General features: G+C 41.1%; 1 protein-coding gene across 2 annotated transcripts in view; it reads right to left on the reverse strand.

The window, feature by feature from the left end:
- The window catches only part of large1 (LARGE xylosyl- and glucuronyltransferase 1), a 66712-nt gene that overhangs the window by 25381 nt on the left and 17664 nt on the right, over positions 1 to 23667 (reverse strand). The window contains exons 2-6 of one of the 2 annotated variants that reach the window (XM_026194304.2): positions 22928 to 23114; positions 19278 to 19576; positions 13290 to 13372; positions 3893 to 4016; positions 3575 to 3746 (exon numbers count right to left, since the gene is read on the reverse strand). In XM_026194304.2, coding sequence (XP_026050089.1) covers positions 3575 to 3746; positions 3893 to 4016; positions 13290 to 13372; positions 19278 to 19576; positions 22928 to 23033 — 784 coding nt within the window. In that variant the 5' untranslated portion in view covers positions 23034 to 23114. Of the gene's footprint in view, positions 1 to 3574; positions 3747 to 3892; positions 4017 to 13289; positions 13373 to 19277; positions 19577 to 22927; positions 23497 to 23667 lie in introns of those variants that run through there. The other variant, XM_026194303.2, reaches the window with a different exon arrangement.

Below are 23667 nucleotides of genomic sequence, written 5' to 3' on the forward strand. Positions count from 1 at the left end.
TTAAACATTATCTGCCAATTAAATCTGCCACCCTTCTCCAAATCTGTGCCCCTACCTGGCCCCCCCAACAAAAATTTTCTAGACACGCCACTGAGTAGCAGACACTTTAGGGTCAAATATCATAACATCCAGATCCAATAGAAACCTAATCATATCATAAAACCAGCTTTTATGTTAAATTCACAACAAAGTGTCAAAAACTTTAATTGCTGCCTCATAAATGGAACCACGCTGCAATAAAAAGAAGCAAGAATTGAATTCACTCATACATTTAAAGCTTTTGAGTCACTGAACAAAAAGTATAAAGACAGCAAGTGGGTGGAATTAAATATAACTGGGAGATTAAGAGAAGAGAGGAGGAGGGGAGTATGCGGGCTTTAAGGTGAGAGATTATTGAAGGAAGCTGGGCAGAGATAAAGGTTGAGGAAAGAGGCAGTGGGAGCCTGGAGAGAAGAGCATGGGTGCAGTGGTGGCAGGTTTAATGAAGGCTATAAGGAAGATTAATGAGAGCTTATTGCAGCAGGCAGCAGAGAGCAGGGTGCTCCTTTACAAAGGCTACGAAACAAAGAACGCAGATCTGCCTGAGCAGGATAATTAGAGCTCAAATACAAAAAGCTATAGTTTATAAAGGTTAATCAAACTGGATGGCCACAATATTTGTATGAAATTAGTTGAGTTCCAAGTGAAAAAAAAACCCACAGGGAACAGTTATTCAGTGTTAGACTGCATCATGAAATACATCAAAAACAGCACTGTCCGACTGTTCCTACAGCAAATCAAATCAAATCAAATCAAATCACTTTTATTGACACTGAACTAAGCAGGAGTGTGAGTGGTAGTGACAGAGACAGGGCGCAGCTCTTTGGCCCAATTACTCACCCTAAGAGGTGTAATCTAGCTGTAAACCCAAACACTCAAACTAAAATAAATTAATGTAAACTTATTTTTTAAAAACACTCCTACTAAAATGGTAAATGGCCTGTATTGTATAGCGCTTTACTAGTCCCTAAGGACCCCAAAGCGCTTTACACAGCCAGACATCCACCCATTCACACACACTACTAACTCAAATAGCTTAGGTTCCTGTAACATTTTTCAACATATTATTTTTAATGAACTTATTAGCAGTGTTGGTCAACTTACTAGAAGATAGTAATTAGTTACTAATTACTGATTACTTCTCCAAGAAAGAAATCCCAATACTTTACTGATTACTTATATTCAGAAGTAATTAGTTGCGTTAGTACTCAGTTACTTGTTAAAAATATGATACACAACCTGAATACGTAATAAAACAATAGACCTTTCAACCCAATTCTATTTTTTCTGCATAATCCATCATATAAAATTAATCAAATGAAAAAAGTCTCTTTTTAAAATTTGTTTTACGAGTTTTAATGTTTACATTTTATGCACATTGCATTAAGCAAAAATTATATGTAGCTGTCTTTGACTTGAAGAAATTTGTTTAACATTTAAACCTGTTTTCTGCATATTTCAAAAATATAAAATAAAATAATTTTTTGTGTTTACACTCACTCTTTCAAATAGATGCAAGTAAAACACAGCAAAGATTAAATAAAATCAAAGATTCAGCTGCACTGAGTCCTGTTGCTCTTAAATCTATTTTCACCTGTTTAGCAGGAGTGGGGCGGGTGGAGGTTTGCCCGGTACTGTAGCAGTCATGTCAGTGGGGGGATCTGGGGGTTTCTCTGTGAATTTCACATTCCTGTGGCAGTGTGCTCGGTGTTTGCTCAGATTTTCTTCCCACGCACAGTTCACAGCAGACGCTAAGGGGGCAGGGATAGCTCAGTAGGTAGAGTGGTCGCCCCATGATCGGAAGGTCGGGGGTTTGAATCCACTGAACGGCTACCCTGAGGTACCCCTGAGCAAGGTACCGTCCCTACACGCTGCTCCCCTGCGCCTGCTTAGTGGCTGCCCACTGCTTCACTGAGTGAATGGATCAAATGCAGAAAGTAATTTCCCCACAGGGATCAATAAAGTACACATTATTAATGTTTCTGTCCCTTTTTACAGAATCAAACTCAAAGTAATGTAGTTACTTTTTTACGCTTTACAAAATCATGGTTTGGTGACGCAGTAACGCAGCGTGCTTATGAGAAAGTAACAGTCATCTAATTACTTTTTTCAAGTAATGAGTGAAGTAAGGGGTTAATAGTAATCCCTTACTTTACTCATTACCTGAAAAAGGTAATCAGATTACAATAACACGTTACTTGTAACTTGTAATGTTTCTGCGTTGCCGGCTGGTACATATGTACATTCAGATAGTGCACCTTATAAATCACTCCTCGTTAGTTTGTGGTCAGGAAGTGGAATTTCTTGCAGATTCCGGGGCCACTCATTCTGTGTTATGCTCAGATTCTCTCTTTCCACAGGCTGTCTTAAGTGAGAAGTTCACTCATTCTGGATTTGCATCAGGAACCGTTCAGAGGGAAAATTTCACCGTAGCCCCGTCTTGTGTAGAAGGGCAGGGGCAGAAATTCAGACACGGGTCTCTGTGGTCTGATCTGTGTCCCGTCAATTTGCTTGCCAGAGACTTAATGTGTAAATTAAATATAAATTGCATCTCCTGCCATGATGTTATTACACTAACGCAATCAAACTGTGATCATATGATGGTGAAATATTGCCCCGTGATCCTGGCTTTCGCTTATGAATGGAAGCTGGGAGGAGGGTCGCTTGTTGAAGAGCTCGCGGCTGCATGCCTCCAGAAGGCCCATTCTCCCAGCAGTTACATTAGACTGGACAAACATGCTCAGCATGTAGAGCTCTGTAGTATCCTCAATATACTGAAGCAGGTTAGGTATCCAAACAAAGAAGAATTCCCACATTTAGAATAAGAAGAACAGAACAGGCCAGTGCACATACTTCACAGAACAAATTATAGGTGCATGTCAGTGAAACTAATCCAGTATATCACATCTTTTATGAAGGTAGAACTGGAGAAGTGTTGATTAAAGAATAAGAACATTTTGGAGGTTTTAGTTTGCGATGCTATTGAAGTGCATCACACAGAGAGGTTTTTCTGTTACTCTCACTGATATGAGGACGCTTGACATTTTCAGTAGAAACAATAATAGCAACGTGTCTGGACAACAGTTTCTATAACAAAACTAAGCTTTTTACATTTCATAAAAGTGGGAACAGAGGAATGTTGTATGTTTAGTTCAACTAAGTTTTATTTATTCTTACCAAATCCCAAAAGCAGTCACCTTGTGGCACTTTATTTTCTTTATCATTATTCTTTTCTCCTTCTTTTAGCTGCTTCCTTTTGAGCTTGCTACGCTGGATCATCTGTCTTCATCTCACCATGTCCCTGTATCCTCCAGCCTCTGCATACATTAACCTCCTCTGAGGTCTTTCTCTTTTCCTCATGCTTTCAGTCCATGTTAACCATCTGTTGTTCAGTATATCCACTCTCACTCCTCTGCATGTCCAAATTATCTCAGCTTTGCATTTTTAAGTTCAGAGTTCAAAGACTCTACAATAATACAGAGAAACACCAAACAGGGAGGGGCGGGGCCATCTGAGAGAAAAGGAGTTGCATTACCTTTGAACTTGTGGAAGACAGCCCAGAGTTCAGCAATGTCAGTGGCAAAGGTGATGTCTGTGTCTAGAACGATGACTCTCTGTAGATCTGATGGCAGGGTCTTTGTCAGTACCAGTTTCATTAGCCCATAAATCCCAGAGTAATGTTTGTTAGGAATCCATGAGACTTCGGACTGAAACACAAGAGGAAATAAGGGTTGGGATCATTTACTGTTAAATAGAAATAGCTCATAATGTTTCGCATTAAATAAAGCAGTAGCCATGAGATCATTAAGCAGCCCAATCAGTAAAGCAGGGTGATGGAGTCTGTGTTCCCCACCTTCAGCTCATCTGCGTCATAGAAGTCCACCCTGACGGCAGGAACCATCCATGTATGAAACAAGGAGGACAGGATCTGCTGAGCAATGGAGTCTGTGATGAAATGGAAATGAAGGGGATTCCGCCTGTAGACACACACAAATACCAAGCTCCAATGAATTCACGGCTTTTACTTTTACTTCCTGCATCATATCACAAAACATTCAGTACATGCACAGTGGGAGTTTGGAAAGGACAAACTGTCCATTTTTACAAGAAACTTGAAATAAATTCTGCAAAACGTCACCAATGTGCCCATGATCCACATATGTGTTTCTCATATTCTCTGAAAAATGTTCATCACACATCATGATGTCTAACACACAGATGGCATATTAAATGAGCAGCCACATTTTTTCATTGTGTTTATTTACATGAGCTGTCCGCTAGAAGAATAACCATTTTAGCAAAGTTTGTGAGAGACTGAGTTTAATAAGGCACAAGACGTACAGGTACAGGAATGGAAACTGTTTTCACATCCATTTCAAAATGCACTCATCTTTCCTGTTGTCTTAGAACCCAATCTTTTCTTGTTTAGCACATAAATATAAACTGTACTTTTCCTGGTCAATAAGACTATGTGATATGCTTGAGAACTCCAAAACAAGAAAACAAGTCCAGTTGTTTCAGCTTCAGCATTAATAAATGCATGTGTTAAACCCTAAGGCTGCAAGAGACAGACATGGCACACTGATGGAGAGATGATAATCTTACATCTCATTTCAGCTCAGGGAAGAGGTGTGAGGGATGGGGGTATAAAATAGGTGTTCAGGACTTCCGAATCAGGTCACAGGAAAGTGACACTAAGCTGAGGATGTGAGCACCCGGGGGTGTCTTATGCTGATTGACTTTGTGTATCAATGTGTCAGCTGCACTGGCTCAATAAGCACTGAAGGCTGGGAGCTGTCAGAATGTATCAGAACCCAGAAAATCAGAAAAGCTGTCAACACAGCAGTGCACATTGAAAAGACCTTCACATCCTTTGGATAAACAGCAACAAGGTTTTGATGGGACGATTAGAATTGTGCTAAAAATAAAGTGTCACGTACATCTGATTATAAAAACTATTAGGCTGTAGTGACCCATGACAATTTCATCCTCATGATGCAACGGCGTTTTCTTGTGGATTTGGTGAAAGACACTAAGATCCACTGTGCTCATGCTCTGTAAAGCACTTTGAATCACCTTGTTGTTGAATTGTGCTATACAAATAAACTTGCCTTGCCTTGCCTTGCCTTGCCTCATATCTGCTCAGAGTGAAGGATTATCCTAAACTACAACAGATGGCGTGTGTGTGCAACTGGGGCACCTTTTCCCCTCTCAGTGCCCAAACAGTCAGACCATTGGCTGTCAGCCTCACAATATCCTATACGACTGTGCTTCAACATATCTAATATATCTGTTTATTTAATATACTCGACTGACTGCTTCTGCTGTGTGGTGTGCCAGTCTACTGTACATTTTTAGAAGTTTAAATTTACATCCACTTCTCTTTTAAACCGCCCCAACTTTTCTGTGAGAGACCCTCACTGAAGATGAGAGCTCAAGTGTGGTAGAGCAGTTTTCAGTGCAAGAGACTACAGTTTCCAAAGTAAGATCAAGACCCTCATCGTGCTCTTTTAAGATATTCAACAATGACAGAGAAAATTTAGCCAAAACATCAGAACCGTGGTGCGTAAAAGAGTCCCATCTTGTGCAGGCTCAAACCTGCACCAAGACAATGCTCACTCACTGACTCAACCAGCCATCACCTTTGGCCTTCTATAACTTCCTTGACCTTCAGTGTCACAGTGGCCATATTTATATCAGATAAGGCTTTTGATTTTATAGATCTGTTCTCAGAATCTTTTGATCATACCTCATTACTTGTAACACTTTTGGAAATGGTAACTAATTAGAAAATAGATATGTAGGGAAGGTATGGTAGTCATAGTTAAAAGTAACAACTGTTGAATGGGCATACATTGTCCACATTCATTTTTCAAAAATTGTTCAGCCAAACCTCTTGCTTAGAAAGCTTTTTTTTGTAGACCTGTAACAACGTCATGTTACTATGGCAACAGTATTTACTTTTTCCCTGGTGCAGCCCTTGAGGTTATCTGTCTGGAACAGGCCACTTTAGCCTTAAAAAACACAAGAGTGGCTCACAGTCACAGATGTGTGACTGAGATGACCACACAGAAATATATTCGCTCTCACTGACATCGAACAGAGCCAAGAGTAGGAAAAACGCTCTGAAACTGAGTGCTTCGAGCAGTCTGAAGCCTGAGCTGCTAGGTCATAGAGATTTCCTGCACGCCGACCTCAACTTTTTGTATTTGTCTTAATATTAGCATACACCATTGTAATGCAGGGTGGATGTAGCTCAGGAAGTAGAGGTCATGCATTCATCAGAGTGTGACAGAAAGCACTTATGTGTAGTAAAAAACAAAAGTGCTTCTATGAGTGGGTGAATGAGGCATGTTGTACAAAGCGCTTTGAGTGCTTGTCACACTTTATATAACAACCAGTCAATTTATCTTAGCTTACGTGTCAGAAAATAGCAAAGACAAAATAGGCTCATTTTGAAACTGATGACATTATTTTTCTGCTGAGGTTGTATTATTGAGACAGGACATATACAGTTGCTGCTGAACAGAAGACAATGATAAGAACCTCCACTATGTGACAGAGTGCAGCATAAAAAGGCCATCTCTCAGGAGTGACAGCATCAGTCACACAGACAGGCTCTTCTACAAGGCTCTCCATCATTTAGGCAAGAGATTCACTGGTAGCAAAAAATTCATTTGCTAAAACATCTAGCGGCAGAAATTAAGCGGCAGAACAGTAAATATAAAGAATGAAATGGCACACATCTTTAAGCTTGTTTCACAGGGAATTAATAGCATATTCAATAATGAATTACAAGGTGACAATAGAGGGAAGAAATACCAAAATTAAATAATTTTGTTTAAATCTTGTCACAAGGTCAGAGTGGATCTGTTGATCAGTGTCCTAGATGCTGTTCCACATTTTGATTCACCAGGATTCCCTACACAGTCAGAACAATCCAACAGGATGACTGCTCAGGCAACTGTCTGCTCAGGAGGAGGATCCATCATGTTTTCACTTCTTTAGTGAAGGGGAGCCCAATGAGTTGTCTTTGACGTACCAAGTATGTAGCCAGTCATTTATATAAAACACAATTAGGCAGAACGGTCATGTTGATCTAATGATGGACACTTCTGTTTCTGACTTGGAGAAGACTCATAAAAACTCAAGAGCCTTCTTATTCCAGCTTCAGATGTAGTTAGACATTTTGGACCCAACGTGCCACCAACTACCTACCTGCAGACTCTGCATTTGGCACAGCTGAGGATGGGGAGGAACTGTTGGTGAGGTTCATGAACACGTAGCAAGATTATTATGGCTTACTTGCATCGCTTGCAGGTGGCATTGACCGCATTGTATATAGGGGAGGTATACAGCCACAACAGGTCAACAAACACTTCCTGAAACAGTTTTACAGTGGCTGTTGAGACCATGACTTGCTTGCTGTTCTGCAGCTAGAACTTAAGAATCAAGAACCCCCATCACTTGCTGAGCTTTTGTGGCTGCTGCGTACTGCAGAACATAGGCAAGAAACAGAAAGTAGTTGAATAAAACTGCACCTCTGTACTACAAAACTGAAGGTTGTCTCCCATAGACAGAATGTTCAGCAAGTGAAATACAGGCTGAATCTGCATCAAGCGACATCAGCAGGTTAAAAAAATCTGAAAAAGCTGACCTGAAAAGCCAATTGATTTCCCTCATGGAACAAATGAAAACCACAGCTTCTAAGAAAGAACAGATACAGAAAGATGAAACTAAAAAAACCTGACCATGCAAAGACCAAACCAGGGCCCTCTTACACAGTACCTCTACTTTAAAGCAAAAACTGTGGTAGTGTTTTCATTGTGGAGAGGATGGTCACATTGTGGCCACGTGTGAGTCAGATTCAACTCATGCCTTGGTAGCTGCAAAAAAGAAGGAACTAAGAATTGTCAGCAGTTATGGGAACGCCAGCAAAGGAACACACCTTCATTAAACTGAAGACATTCCCTGTTGTGAGACAGATGGGAAATGCTACGGGTCAAACACATATGACTGATAAGAAGCCTAAAGTGACCGCTAAGAAGTGTGTGATATTAACATTGCATGCTGAGCGAGGTAATTTCAAATTACCCAAAGGTTTGATAGGGGTAAAAACTACAGCACAGGTTCAAATGGAGGGCAATTGTGATAGCTGCATAATGGATACAGGCTCCCAGGTTACCACAGTTCCCGAGTCTTTTTACAATCAGAACATGCCACAACATGAGATCAGAGCAATCCTTGAGCTTTTGGAGGTTAAAGAAGCCAATGGCTAATCTATGCATTATCTAGGCTACATTGAGATTAATGTTGTATTCCCCAAGGACTTTTTGGGTGCTGAGGTTGAAGTTCTCACACTTGCATTAGTGGTTCTAGATGACTTGACTTTGGGAGATCAGGTAAAACACTGCGTAAGCTGTCTGATGAGATTCCATTTAAGCACAGTAAAGCTGTCCAAAAGCATTTGCAAGAACAGCCAGGTGTAATCAGGGAGTCCACGTCACCATTCTCTTCGCCCATAGTGGTGGTGAGGAAAAAGAATGGGAACATGTGTCTCTGTGTTGATTACAGGAAACTCAATTTGCAGACAGTGAAAGATGCTTACGCGCTCCCGAATTTGGAGGAGACCTTCTCCACGCTGAGTGAGTCCCAGTGGTTCTCTGTCCTCGACTTAAAATCTGGCTGGCCATCCCTCCCTAGTTCTGCTGGGGGTTTCTTCCTGTTAAAAGGGAGTTTTTCCTTCCCACTGTCGCCAAAGTCCTTGCTCATAGGGGGTCATATGATTGTTGGGTTTTTCTCTGTATGTATTATTGTAGGGTCTACCTTAAAATACAAAGGATCTTGAGGTGACTGTTGTTGGTGATTTGGCGCTGTATAAATAAAATTGAATTGAAATTAAATCAATACCGATCCTATCACTATGGGACTTGGTACTGCCTTGTATCAGGAGCAGGAGGGTCAGATAAGAGTCACAGCATATGCTAGCAGGGTTTTGTGTAAGCGTGAGTCTCATTACCATGCCCACAAATTAGAGTTTTTAGCCCGAAAGTGGGCAGTTACGAAAAAACTTTGTGATTACCTTTATGGTAGCCAGTTCAGTGACAGTAGTCCTTTAATACACAACAAAAATATAAACGCAACACCTTTGTTACTGCTCCCATTCCCCATGGGATGGACGTAGAGACCTAAAATTCATTCCAGATACACAATATAACCATCCCTCCCAAACAGTGGTCACAAATCAGTCCAAATGTGTGGTAGTGGGCACATCTGCTATATTGAGATAATCCATCCCACCTCACAGGTGTGCCACATCAGGATGCTGATCTGACATCATGAGTAGTGCACAGGTGTACCTCAGACTGCCCACAACAAAAGGCCACCCTGGAATGTGCAGTTTTTTGCGCTATTGGGGGTCTGGGGACCCAGAACCGGTCAGTATCTGGTGTGACCACCATTTGCCTCATGCAGTGCAACACATCGTCGCATGGAGTCTATCAGATTGTCAATTGTGGCCTGTGGAATGTTGGTCCACTCCACTTCAATGGCTGTGCGAGGTTGTTGGATATTCGTGGGAACTGGTACACGCTGTCGTATACGCCGGTCAAGCACATCCCGAACATGCTCAATGGGTGACATGTCCGGTGAGTATGCTGGCCATGCAAGAACTGGAACATTCTCAGCTGCCATCTGCCCTGAACAATGTGAACCATGATTCATCCGTGAAGCGCACACCTCTCCAACGTGCCAGACGCCATCGAATGTGAGCATTTGCCCACACAAGTCTGTTACGCCGACGAGCTGGAGTCAGGTCAAGACCCCGATGAGGACGACGGGCATGCAGTTGAGCGTCCCTGAGATGGTTTCTGACAGTTTGTGCAGAAATTGTTTGGTTGTGCAAACCAATTGTTCCAGCAGCTGTCTGGGTGGCTGGTCTCAGACGATCTTGGAGGTGAACCTGCTGGATGTGGAGGTCCTGGGCTGGTGTGGTTACACGAGGTCTGCGGTTGTGAGGCCGGTTGGATGTGCTGCCATATTCTCTGAAACGCCTGTGGAGACGGCTTATGGTTGAGAAATGAACATTCAATGCACGGGCGACAGATCTGGTTGACATTCCTGCTGTCAGCATGCCAATTGCACGCTCCCTCATTGCTTGTGGCATCTGTGGCATTTTGCTGTGAGACAAAACTGCACATTCCAGGGTGGCCTTTTGTTGTGGGCAGTCTGAGGTACACCTGTGCACTACTCATGATGTCAGATCAGCATCCTGATGTGGCACACCTGTGAGGTGGGATGGATTATCTCAATATAGCAGATGTGCCCACTACCACACATTTGGACTGATTTGTGACCACTGTTTGGGAGGGATGGTTATATTGTGTATCTGGGATGAATTTTAGGTCTCTACGTCCATCCCATGGGGAATGGGAGCAGTAACAAAGGTGTTGCGTTTATATTTTTGTTGAGTGTATATGCAGTGAGCTATCGTTGGCTAGCAGCACTTTCTATGTTTAACTTTTAGCTTCAGTGCAGAGCTGGAAAGCTGAATTCTGATGCAGATGGTCTTTCAATGTGACCACATCGAAAACTGCTCAATGACACTGTTTCACAAAAAAGAGCAGGAACGTACATTCAGTGAACAGTGGTTCACTGAAACAGATCTGTCTGGTCAAGGAATCACAGTTGGCCCAGATGTGGTACCAGCTATCTGTGAGAAGCATCTCCTTGGCTGTAATCCAAGTGAAAACACAGACGTGGAGTGTGCGTTCACCCTAGTACACTCAGCCTTGTCTGTAGCTGCTATACCAGATGAGTTTGTAAATGAAGATCAGTGTGATGATTTACTAGTTATTCCCCACATGCCAGTAAAGCAGCTAAGAGCCAATCAACAAGCTGACCCATGTTTGAGGGAAACCATAGCTCAACTTGAGACTGGGAACAAGGTTTAACCCAACTTTAGAAAGCAACTGCCTGATATCCCCTTGCTAATTAGACAATTCAGTCTTCTTGAGCTACACAATCAAATACTGTACCGGACACATCAAGTTGTTGATTCTGTAACCTGACACACTGTTCTTCCGGAACAGTTTCGAGATGCAGTCCTCCAGAGTCTCCATGATGATATGGGAGGCTTACGCATTGTACATACTCTCAACCTCGGTGAGAACAAGATTTTACTGGCCAAGCAGATGTTGAGGGAAAGATTTTGAGAGAAAAGATTAAAACCTGTTAACACTGTGTTCTGAGAAAGTTCCTTCCTGAAAGCGCTGCTCCTTTGAGCCTATCATGTTCAAAGGACCAAAAGAGCCTGAGTAATATTAAGGACATTTTTGTACTTACAGACCAGTTTATTAAGTAAGCCATTGCAATCCCAACACCAAACCAGAAAGCTCAAACAGCCAATTGTCTGTGGGGTAATTTCATTGTCCGCTATGGGATTCTTGAACATTTGCACAGTAACCAAGGGCCTGACTTTGAATCACACATCATCAAAGAACTTTGCAAAATCATGGGTGTTCACAAAATACATACCACACCCTACCACCCTACCAGTGGAAACACTGTGGACTGTTTTAATAGGACTTTGCTGAACATGTTTGGCACATTGGAAAACAAAGGCAAATCACAGTGGCATAGCTATTCGAAACTGTCGGTCCATCCGTACAATTGTACAAAGAATGATGTAACAGGATTCTCATCTTATGAATTAATGTGTGGTTGTCAAACCAGATTGTCTGTTTTAGTGCATGCTGTCTGCCTGAGAGGGAAATATAAACTTGCTGAGTGGGAGTCAGATGTTTATGTTGCGGTAAAACAAGATAGAGATCTCCCAATTTACACCATAAAACCTGAGAACAAAGAAGCTTCTTGGCGAACTGTTCATCAAGTTCTCTTACTCCCGTGTGGCTTCATCACACCAACTGGGGAGAAGCCTGTTACGACAAAATTCAAGCACAAGCCAATAACGCGGTTATCAGCTAAATAGTATGATGAGACTGAGCCTTCTGAGACAGAGGAGGATACCATCCGGCTTCATGAGAGGCTTCCCAAAGAAACCACCCAATTCACCACAATATATGAGGTTCCTAAATCATACTTTGATAGAGCTGATAGTGAGATAGTGCAGCCAAGTTTAACTGAAGACTGCTTAGGCGTCGATGACACAGTGATCAGAGAAAACTTGTTTCATGATAATCCAGAGACCACTGTAGAGTGAAAAACACTTGACTGCTGATGCTCCCGAAAATGAAAGTGACTTAGCAGACATGTCCACTTTCTAGGGAGACGTTCTCCGAAGTGGAGAAGACTCTAACATTGACCCTAAGGCCATTAACAACAAAGATTCACAGCAAAGTGTGGAAGGTTAAAAAAAATGGACACTATTAGGCATTCAGTCAGAAGCAGACTTCAACCAGAAAGACTGCAGCACACCCACTTGGGAAACCCACTGATATCTATTGTGCAATATTTATTCCAAGGCTTAAGCTTAGCTTAGCTTAACAGAGCAAAGTTTCAAAAACTCACCAGGGGCTATTCCCTCAAGTGGTGAAGTCACAGCCATTTCTGATGCAAAGTGACTTGCATTACTTTAGGAGAACAAAACTAACTCTGGTTTCATGACTGGTGAAATGTAGAAACATTTTGAACTTGTCATTTGTACAATACAATAAAAACAGAACTTGAATTTAAAACTAATTTTGTTCATGCTTCATTCCTCAAGCAGAAATGTTTATAGATATTTGTCAGTTAACTATGGTTAATGTGCATTTGAAGTAACTCTGACCTCGCTCTTAGGTCAGATTTTTTGATTTGGAGATCAAAGGACTCAAAGTCCCCAGAGAACTTCGAATTTTAGACCTTCTGGAAATCCACAGAAGGAGAATGATCTTCCATTGCAATGGATGTCGTGCCACAGCCCATATGGAACTCAATCTTGCAGTCCGATTGCCTGAATTGGGTTAGGGTTAGGACAAACTGTGCAAACCGTACATCAATCGTTAGACCGATTTCACACCAATAAACTGCTGAGATCACCTGACAGGCCTGAACTGGATAACACTGATAACTAAAAGGCCCGGGTCTTACTTTGGTATCTAGTCTACTCTATCAGAATACATCAATTTGTTGGAAAACATTATTATAAACTAATCAGTGTGTATATATGAGTACACAAAAAGAAAAAGAAAAAAAGATTTATACTCCACCAAGTCTGTTATTTTAAGAGAAGGAGAAAAGATTTGCTGTACCTGTGGAAGAGGACAGATTTAACCAGCGTCACCACATCTCGACTTGCGTTGTAACCTGCACATACAATGGCCACATGGATGGTCTGAGGAGAAAATGACAAAGCGATTAAGAAGGAGAGATGTGCACAGCACAAGGAACAAAGTATAACTGTGAATTGGCTTAGTAAAAGAAAAAGAAAACAGTGATTGTGTGTTGGAGCATTCATTAACTCATTCCACCTCAATCCAAAGGGCAATTATAGTAACTGTCAAACAAAAGTTCTCAAACGTGTATAAAACTCAACTGTAAGATGAAGCTTTGTAAAATCGAATGAATTTTTAATGAGAAGATTGAGGAAATAGATTTGATAATACTTTTATGATACTATACTATATACTCATATGATAATATCTTCATACATTTAGAGCAGATATTCTAATAATTCTCAAATATGTTGATTTCACAACATATAGTTGAACAGATGGCTGGAAGTTCTCCTTTATGATATTTTGGTAGACGGCAGAATTCATGGTTCCATTTACCACAGCAAGTCTTCCAGGCTCTGCAAAAGCAAAACAGCCTCAGACCTTCACACTACCACCCCCATATTTTACTGTTGCTATGACACTCCTTTTCTGAAATGCTGTATCACTTTTATGCCAGATGTAATGGGACACACAACTTCCAAAAAGTTCAATTTTTGTCTCATCAGTTTATATTTTCACAAGAATCTTGGGGTTCATCAAGATGTTTTCTGGCAAAACTTAGATGAGCCTTTATGCTCCTTTTGCTCAGCAGGGGGTTTCATGTTGGAACTTTGCCATGCAGGCCATTTTTGTCCAGTCTCTTTTTTATGGTGGAGTCATGAACATTGACCTTAATTGAGGCAATTGAGGCCTGCAGTTCTTTCAATGTTGTTCTGGCTCTTTTGCGACCTCTTGGATAAGTCGTCTCTTGGATGAGTGGGGTAATTTTGGTTGGCTGGCCACTCCTGGGAAGGTCTTTACATCGCAATAAAAAGCCCATTGAAACAACTGCTGCTGTGATTTGGTGCTATATAAGTAAAATTAGAATCAGAATCAATCAGAATCAGCATACATTATTAATCCCTAAGGAAATTGTATGGTTATGGTTGCTCCCTGTAATGGCCAAACCCGTGGCCACACTCTAAAGTCGGTAACTTTTGTATTTTCATTCTTCATTTGAACATAGTAATGAAGAAGACATTTTAGTTGCCAATAACTTCATTGATTGGTTTGGATACATTTGTTCTATTTGTAAGCGCGCACATTTAGTTTACTTATGTATTCATACTACTTCATTTCTTTGCTTTCTGACTAACCTTTGTCTTTTTATTTCTTACCTGCCATCATCCCTGGGAGTTGCTGGACAAAAGATGGTAGCTAGGGTTTGAAACCATTAAATATGAAGGAAGATAATTGGACCACACCACCACTTCCTGCTGAAGGGGGGAATGTGTGTTTTCTTTACTTTAAAAACAAAGTATTTGTATTTAATTAAATATTTGAGTTTAGGGTTTAATGGGTTTTTTTGATTTTCTTCTTTAGTGTTTAGTTTATTAACAAACTAGATTGTACTGCATCGGTTGTGATTTATGATTGTGTTTTGTTTGTTACCCCTCATGTGTCACAATGGTCTGATCAGCCATTATACAGTGGGGCAAAAAAGTATTTAGTCAGCCACCGATTGTGCAAGTTCCCCCACCTAAAATGATGACAGAGGTCAGTAATTTGCACCAGAGGTACACTTCAACTGTGAGAGACAGAATGTGAAAAAAAAAAATCCATGAATCCACATGGTAGGATTTGTAAAGAATTTATTCGTAAATCAGGGTGGAAAATAAGTATTTGGTCAATAACAAAAATACAACTCAATACTTTGTAACATAACCTTTGTTGGCAATAACAGAGGTCAAACGTTTACTATAGGTCTTTACCAGGTTTGCACACACAGTAGCTGGTATTTTGGCCCATTCCTCCATGCAGATCTTCTCGAGAGCAGTGATGTTTTGGGGCTGTCGCCGAGCAACACGGACTTTCAACTCCCGCCACAGATTTTCTATGGGGTTGAGGTCTGGAGACTGGCTAGGCCACTCCAGGACTTTCAAATGCTTCTTACGGAGCCACTCCTTTGTTGCCCGGGCGGTGTGTTTTGGATCATTGTCATGTTGGAAGACCCAGCCTCGTTTCATCTTCAAAGTTCTCACTGATGGAAGGAGGTTTTGGCTCAAAATCTCACGATACATGGCCCCATTCATTCTGTCCTTAACACGGATCAGTCGTCCTGTCCCCTTGGCAGAAAAACAGCCCCATAGCATGATGTTTCCACCCCCATGCTTCACAGTAGGTATGGTGTTCTTGGGATGCAACTCAGTATTCTTCTTCCTCCAAACACGACGAGTTGAGTTTATACCAAAAAGTTCTACTTTGGTTTCATCTGACCACATGACATTCCCCCAATCCTCTGCTGTATCATCCATGTGCTCTCTGGCAAACTTCAGACGGGCCTGGACATGCACTGGCTTCAGCAGCGGAACACGTCTGGCACTGCGGGATTTGATTCCCTGCCGTTGTAGTGTGTTACTGATGGTGACCTTTGTTACTTTGGTCCCAGCTCTCTGCAGGTCATTCACCAGGTCCCCCCGTGTGGTTCTGGGATCTTTGCTCACCGTTCTCATGATCATTTTGACCCCACGGGATGAGATCTTGCGTGGAGCCCCAGATCGAGGGAGATTATCAGTGGTCTTGTATGTCTTCCATTTTCTGATGATTGCTCCCACAGTTGATTTTTTCACACCAAGCTGCTTGCCTATTGTAGATTCACTCTTCCCAGTCTGGTGCAGGTCTACAATACTTTTCCTGGTGTCCTTCGAAAGCTCTTTGGTCTTGGCCATGGCGGAGTTTGGAGTCTGACTGTTTGAGGCTGTGGACAGGTGTCTTTTATACAGATGATGAGTTCAAACAGGTGCCATTCATACAGGTAACGAGTGGGGGACAGAAAAGCTTCTTACAGAAGATGTTACAGGTCTGTGAGAGCCAGAGATTTTCCTTGTTTGAGGTGACCAAATACTTATTTTCCACCCTGATTTACGAATAAATTCTTTACAAATCCTACCATGTGGATTCATGGATTTTTTTTTCACATTCTGTCTCTCACAGTTGAAGTGTACCTCTGGTGCAAATTACTGACCTCTGTCATCATTTTAAGTGGGGGAACTTGCACAATCGGTGGCTGACTAAATACTTTTTTGCCCCACTGTATATACCCTTGTATGTCATTTCATGTTTTAGGTCAATTATGTATGTTTGAGCAGTCATTTGGTTTGTTAAGTTTGCAGTCTGTGCCTAAGTTCAGTTTTGTTTCTTTGACCTCTTTTATGAGCTCAACATTTATTAGTCTTGTAAATATAATTTTGGGGGTTAAATAAATGGAAACTATATTTTTCTAATAATTCCTGGGACGACTCCTGTTTTTTCAACTCGGTCTATCACACTCCCAGACAATAAGGACAGTAACTGAACTAAATTAAATAATACATCATATTACAGAGTTGCAAAATATAACAAATAGATCTTGTCTATATATAAATAGGTCAATTATAAATATACAGAATATTACAGAGATTAAATTGTACTCTAAACTTAAAAACTTTATTTTCACTGTAGAGGATGTGTAAATATTTGTGCTGTCAGCATTAACCTCGTTAAAATGACGTTACCGTTAGCGTTGTTAACGCGTTGACCCTGTGCAGCCCCACGCACAGAGTGATCCGCGTTAACTCGCTAAAGGAGATTTGCCGCGTTAATGCAGTTATTGTATTAACGTCATTTTAACGAGATTAACGCTGACAGCACTAGTAAATATTAAGGGTGTAACTATTAAACTGTACAGTGCATTAGATGGAGGAGTTGTACAGAGAAATAAGCATTGTCTGAGAAATGTTAAAAGACTAGCTGCCCCAGAAAATAGAAACGACTCTGGCCCTTCCTGCACAGTGTAGTGGTCTCTTTAATCCAATCCAGTTTATTATCACCGAGGTATTTATAGTCCTACACAATGTTCACATCAACTGCATGGACTGAAACAGAGTCGCAGTTTTCCTGGTCCTGCTAACATCCACAATTGGTCCTTTGTGGTGTCCCTGTGTTGCTGATCACCTTGCCATACACAAATGTTGAAGACGCACATATTGTGGTCATTCATTTAGGTAATTAACAATCCTGGACACAAAAGAGGCATCCACCTGCATCGCTATCGGCTTATCACCCAAGAGGGTTGGTCTGATAGTTCTGAATGGACTGGAAAAGGGGATCCTGATGTGACCTGACAGTAGGTCGAGCTGGTCAAAGACGAGTCTTTCCAGGGTCTTCATGATTTGGGATGTCAGAGCCAAAGGTCTGTAACCCTGGGGGCCACTGGGACATGGTGTCTGTGGTACCGGAATGATGTCTTCCACAGCACCAGGATCCTCTGCCGACTCTGACTCATTTATGAAAGACTCCACAACACTGGAGGGCACAGGCCTTGAGGACACGAGGACTCACCCCGTCTGGTCCAACAGACTTGTCTAAGGGGAGTCTTCTCATTTGTCTCTGAACCTGGCTGAAAGTAATACCTGGGGGAGGGGTGTCAGGACTTTTACAGGAAGCTATGGTGCAATGTGTAGAGAGAGTGGCGTGGCTGTGGATCGCAGGCTGACTACAGGTAAGTCAGTAGGGGAGTGAGCATTCACTGCAGTGTTGAATCTGTTGAAGAACACATTCAGCTCGTTGGCTCTGTCCTCATTGTCCCCAGCTCCTCTGCTGTTGGATGGGCCTGAATTAGGTGATTCATGCCATGTCACGCCTCTCTCATGCTGTTCTGCTGGAGTTTCCACTCCAGCTTTCTCCTGGAGTCGTCCTTACCCTCTATGACCTTGTCCTTCAGTAGTGCCTGAACCATTCTCACCTCTGTTGCCCATTCTGAAAGTCCTCTTCTTGTCATTGAGGTGAGCTTTTATGATTTGAAGCCTATTTTTTAGCAATATCTTATTTAGCAGTTTAGTAGAGAATATAAATAAAAAAATTAATTAAAAACAGTTCAAACAAGAAACAGACAAATATGTCGGCTGCCAGACCATGAGAAAGTTCAACAAGAAGAAAAGGTACAGAAACAGAGGTTATAGTCACAGTAGGAACCCTCGGATAAACAAATGAATTAGCAAATCACTCTACAGAAAAAGCTGACATAAAATGAGTTGACATAAAGTGCTCTTATAAGCGCAGATTGATGTTACACTCAGCCAATAAAGGCCACCACATCCTCCCAAATTTGTCTCTAGTACCAACTGTATTTAGTTGAAGCTTTTTCAGTTGTAGAACAGACATCTCATTGAGCCAGTGTTCAAAACTTGGTTGGGTAGCTGACTTCCAAGTCAGTAGGATGAGTTTATTTGCCACCTCCATCCCAAGGTGCACAGCCATCTGAATATAGAGCGCCAGCTGATGTGACTCGGAGGAGCATCTAAATATTGCCAGATTTTGATTTGCAATGTTATTGCAATGTTACAGAAAAATTATCCAGAAAACCACTGAAACACTGCAGACCAGAATGCGGTTAAGAGTGGGGCAAAACCAGAATAGGTGGGCAAAAGACCCCTCACCCAATTGGCTTCTGTCACATACAAAGGATATTGAGGGAAATATGTGATTCAGCATAACTGATTTGAGGGCTCTTGAATCTGTGGATCACAGTACGTTATGATTCATGGCAGGACACTGATACTGTGTCAAACACAACATGGATATATTAAAGCTTACATTACCAAGCCACGTCACAGAGTCATATCTCGTTGAGGAGGCCAGCAATTAACTAGAAGAGTAGGCTAAAATATGCCTAAAGGCATCCTGTAGAAGCAGAAACTTTGAATGGTCTATTGTGGGTAGAACACTGTAGTATTAGAAAACCTGCTTGTGGAACCTGCTAGGACAAAATTAAACATATCTCACCTCGCACTTATCCACCACTGGGTGTCGGACACAGTCTGAGCTATTACCCACTGTAACAGCTTTCTGGCTCTCATTGTCACCTGTGCCTTCCTCTGAATGTGTTCGGCTTTGGTTGCCACGGTGATTATTGCTCGGAAGCTGTGCAGATGGGCTCCTAGGTGGACGGCTAAGTTCTCGGCGCAGCGCCCGGTTCTCTTCCTCCACCACCCGAACCCGCAACTCTAAGGCCTGTCGTTCACCGGCTCCGCCCACCGGGGTGGATGACAGGGCTTCCAATGGAGAAAGAGGGAGGGGCTTCACTGTGGAATTATAACAGGGAGAAACTGATTTAACATGATTAAGAACATCAGTGTCAGTGGCCAATATATATGAAGTTGAATACTAATAGAAAAACCCACACTGACCAGCCCCAGTGTGGGTTTTCTATACAGAGAAACCACTGATATGAAACGTCACTGCACAAAAACAAATCTAAATTGAAGCAGGTAAGTAGCTTGTCCAAAAAGAGGTGCGTCAAGTGTATAAGGCTAGAGCTACAGCTATTATTTATTCCTATCCATGGCTCATACCCATGGACACATCTTATTAATCTGGAATGGTACAACAGAAACATATAGTGCTGTGCTGCATAGTGCAGTTTTAGGCTTGATTCAGGAGTGGTACGACCATCTTCATTCTTCAGCACAACCTGAACTTTGTTGGAAAACTTTCTTTCATTTCTGAGGATTTTTTATGAGTCTGTGTGGCCAGTACCATTCTCTATGCTGTTGCTCGCTGGAGCAGCTGGTTGAGGCTCTCAGACGCCAAAAGACTCAATACACTGAACCTCAAGACCAGTAATGCTGTGGGGATGGAGCTCCCTTAAGGTGGTGTCAGAGGGGCGGATGTTGTCCAAGACAAGGACAATGCTGGACAATACCTCCCACCCACTCCATTACCTGGTGGCCAGTCACAGGAGCATGTTCAGTGAGAGACTGAGATTACCCATAATGCACCACTGAACAACACAGGAAATCATTCCTCGCTGTGGCCATCTCCCTGTACAACTCCTCCATCTAATGTACAATACCGTAGTTAGCTGCACCCTTTTGCACATCCTCTACAGTGAAAACAACAAATAACAAAGTTTTTCAGGTTAAATTACAATGTCGGTCACAAATAGTTCTCCAGGCTTCTTTTAAAGCTCTTCTTTGGATGTTTCTGTCTTTTCTTCCATTCTCTGTCAAGATGATCCCACACTGCTTCAACAATGTTGAAGTCTGCATTCTCAGGAGGCCAGTGAGCAGCAGATCAAATTATAAATGGTTTTAAGTGCACATTCAGACCTGTGAGACTCATTTAAAAATCAGACATTGAGCCATGGCTCTGTGCTACATGAAGACATTACTGCATCTCTGCCAGTCAAGGGCACTTTGTATATAGTTTATTAATTAATAACTGACATATGAAATGTTCTCACAGGCCACATTGTATCGCGTGCCAGATGTGGCCCATGGGCTGCATTTTTGACACCCCTGTCTTAATATTTTTTCCCCCAATTTGTATATTTATACATTTTATATTTTTGAATACTGTTCATATGTAGTGCTGTAGAAACTGCCCCCCCTTTCCCCACATGTCTGCACTGAGTAGGAGATCCTCTTTATCTCATTGTACATCTGTATAGTCACAATAAAAGGCATTCGACTTCTAATATGATTAACTTCCCAGAATGGAATTGTAAAGGAATGAAATACTTGGAACATATATTTATTATATTATATATTATTCTTATTATATATATTTATTCCATCTCACAAAATAGATATACAGTATGTGATTAACAAGATTAGATTTTTAGAATAACAACAAATTAAATCTATAGTAAAAAAGAAATTTAAACCTAATAAAGTTGAATTACAAACATTAGTCAGTTTAGGATTTCAGCTTAGACCAAAACTTCTGGTCTCAGATTTGCTTAAAAACCTTTAAAAATTGATTAGAAATCTATTTATTTTAAAAACTTTTTAGGGGCTTCTTTACAGTTTACTTTATTTCTATGGCGTGTTACATTTTCCTTTTAAATTGCTTACCACTACTTGTTTTGTCTTATTACATTTTGCTTATCAGCTTAAGAGTCACCTGTGAAGAATTGTACCAACCTGCATAAAAGCGTCTTTAAAAATAAACATTGATGTATGTAAAACATGATGTATGTAAGACATTTTAAAGAGCCACATAACTGCTGGATTCATGCTTTGTTCACAAACCAGTTCAAATGGGATCAGTCCAAGGATCATAGTTTCAAAATGTATAAAACGCATTGCTTTGGCAATATTATGAATATGATCAAGCCAATAAAACAAATAAAATGAACTGAACTGAGAGGTAGTGATAGAGTCAAAATGTAAAACTGAATTTGAGCCAGTAGTAGCACATCGGTCCTGTCTCACACATCCAGGCTTAACCTGCAGCCAGGCCCTGTCACAGCTTATCACACTCCCAGGAACTGCATCCCACCACCAGGAATTACTGCCAAATCTAATAATTACTTTGCAGACCTTGGTGACTATTCCATTATGGGAGTGTATACACATATACGCTCTCCAGTGACTGTGACCCCAAGTCAAAATTGCCAATTTAATCATAATTAATAATGGCACTACTGCAGCATTTCAATCCTGTGAGTCAAAGTGATTAAAATGGCTCCAAGAACTTTTGGACATTATTGTCTGGAGGAAGTAATCAACTTTAGACAGGCCTCAGTAATTCATTAACATACCACCTCAGGAAGAAAGTTGGGAGAGAAAGGTCACTTTGTCTACAGGAAATTTGTATCTTCACACTTTCTGGGATAAGCCTCGGGCTTTAATATTAAGGCATGACATGCACTGAAAAGTATGACAGTACTGTTCCTTATTTTAATCCCAGCAACCTAAACTTTTATCTTTACTATGGATGGCTGTAGCTAAGGGGGTAGAGCAGGTTGGTGGTTTGATCCCTGGCTGCTCCAGTCTTCATGCCAAATATCCTTGGGCAAGACACTAACCTAGAGTTGCCCTATGATGCATTAAATGTATGTGACTGTTCGATAGAAAAAAATATAGAAACACTGCTTGTATAAATGGGCGAATGAGGCAAGTCGTATAAAAGCAATTTAAGTGCTCAGATTAGAAAAGGACTATATGAGAACCAGTCCAGCATTTTGTTAACATTTAATCAGCTCAAACAGATTTTTCAAAATAGGTAATATTTATCTGTAATATTTAAAAACTTAACGATGTGTTAAATTTAGAAAAGAATAAAGTCAAAAATAAAATGTTGAAAAAAAAACAACCTTTTATCATGAATTTTTTAATTTTAAAACAGTTAGAACAGGAGAAAGTTTCCCAGTCTTGCATCACTTTTTTTAAAAATCCTGTCCTGTCTGGTAGCTTTTGCAATCAGAATTATGATCTGAATGTGATAATGTACCAAACACAGTTTGCTTTTCCAAGAAGAACTCTATAGGCTCTTCTTGTTCTTGTTTTATGTGTTTATGTATTCATTTCTAATTAGTGTTTTCATTATTGTTAGACTGTTTCAAAATGGTCAAAAAAACCCCACAGAAACCTAAATAATTTAAAGCCATAAAAGTTGCAAACAACTGTGCCAATACTTATTGTCCTTACCTTGAAAGCTCCCGACTGACAGGTAAAGCCACGTAAGTGCTGGGATGAAGAGCAGGGCGAGGGAGGCCACCAGGAACTTCCGGCGCCCGCGACACATTCCCAGCATCCTCTGGACCAAAGCAGATAGAAAGAGAGGTAAAGTGACCTCTATGTAGGTAGGAGCTGCTGTCCAGGCTGAGTCATAGCACTGAGGGAGAGGAGAGACCAGGACAAAAAAAAAAAAAAAAAAAAAAAAAAAAGAGGTTAGAGAAGAAGCACACATTTCACAGTCTACATAGATTGATTATTATAATGATTATTTTTTGATTCCTGACGCTGATGATGTTTGAGCAGGTTTACTCATTCAGCTTCAGAAGAAGGTGACATACGCGACAACTAAGGAATTTCTAGATAACATGGACTCTTGGAGAAGATAGGACACCCTAAAAGCCATGCAATCTGCTCCGTTAGAATTTCATCCAAGTGTGTATGATACACAAATGCCACTTGGTGGAGATGTGACATCTGCATACTAAATTTTAAATGAGCGAAGAATGCGTGGTGGCCTGTCACTTTCCTCCTTACATGCTGCAACGTTTACTTACAGCACCAAAGCTATATTGTGTAGGATGAGGAACAGGTAAAAATCTGGGTTAGAATACCCAACCTGTTCCCAAGCAAACAAATGGTTCTGACCAAGCCTGCAGTATATGACTGCCTGAGAGTAGAAGTCAATCATGACAATAATTGGCAATGAAATG

This window comes from Astatotilapia calliptera, chromosome 15, assembly GCF_964374335.1.
Source record: "Astatotilapia calliptera chromosome 15, fAstCal68.1, whole genome shotgun sequence".
Taxonomy (NCBI): Eukaryota; Metazoa; Chordata; class Actinopteri; order Cichliformes; family Cichlidae; genus Astatotilapia; species Astatotilapia calliptera.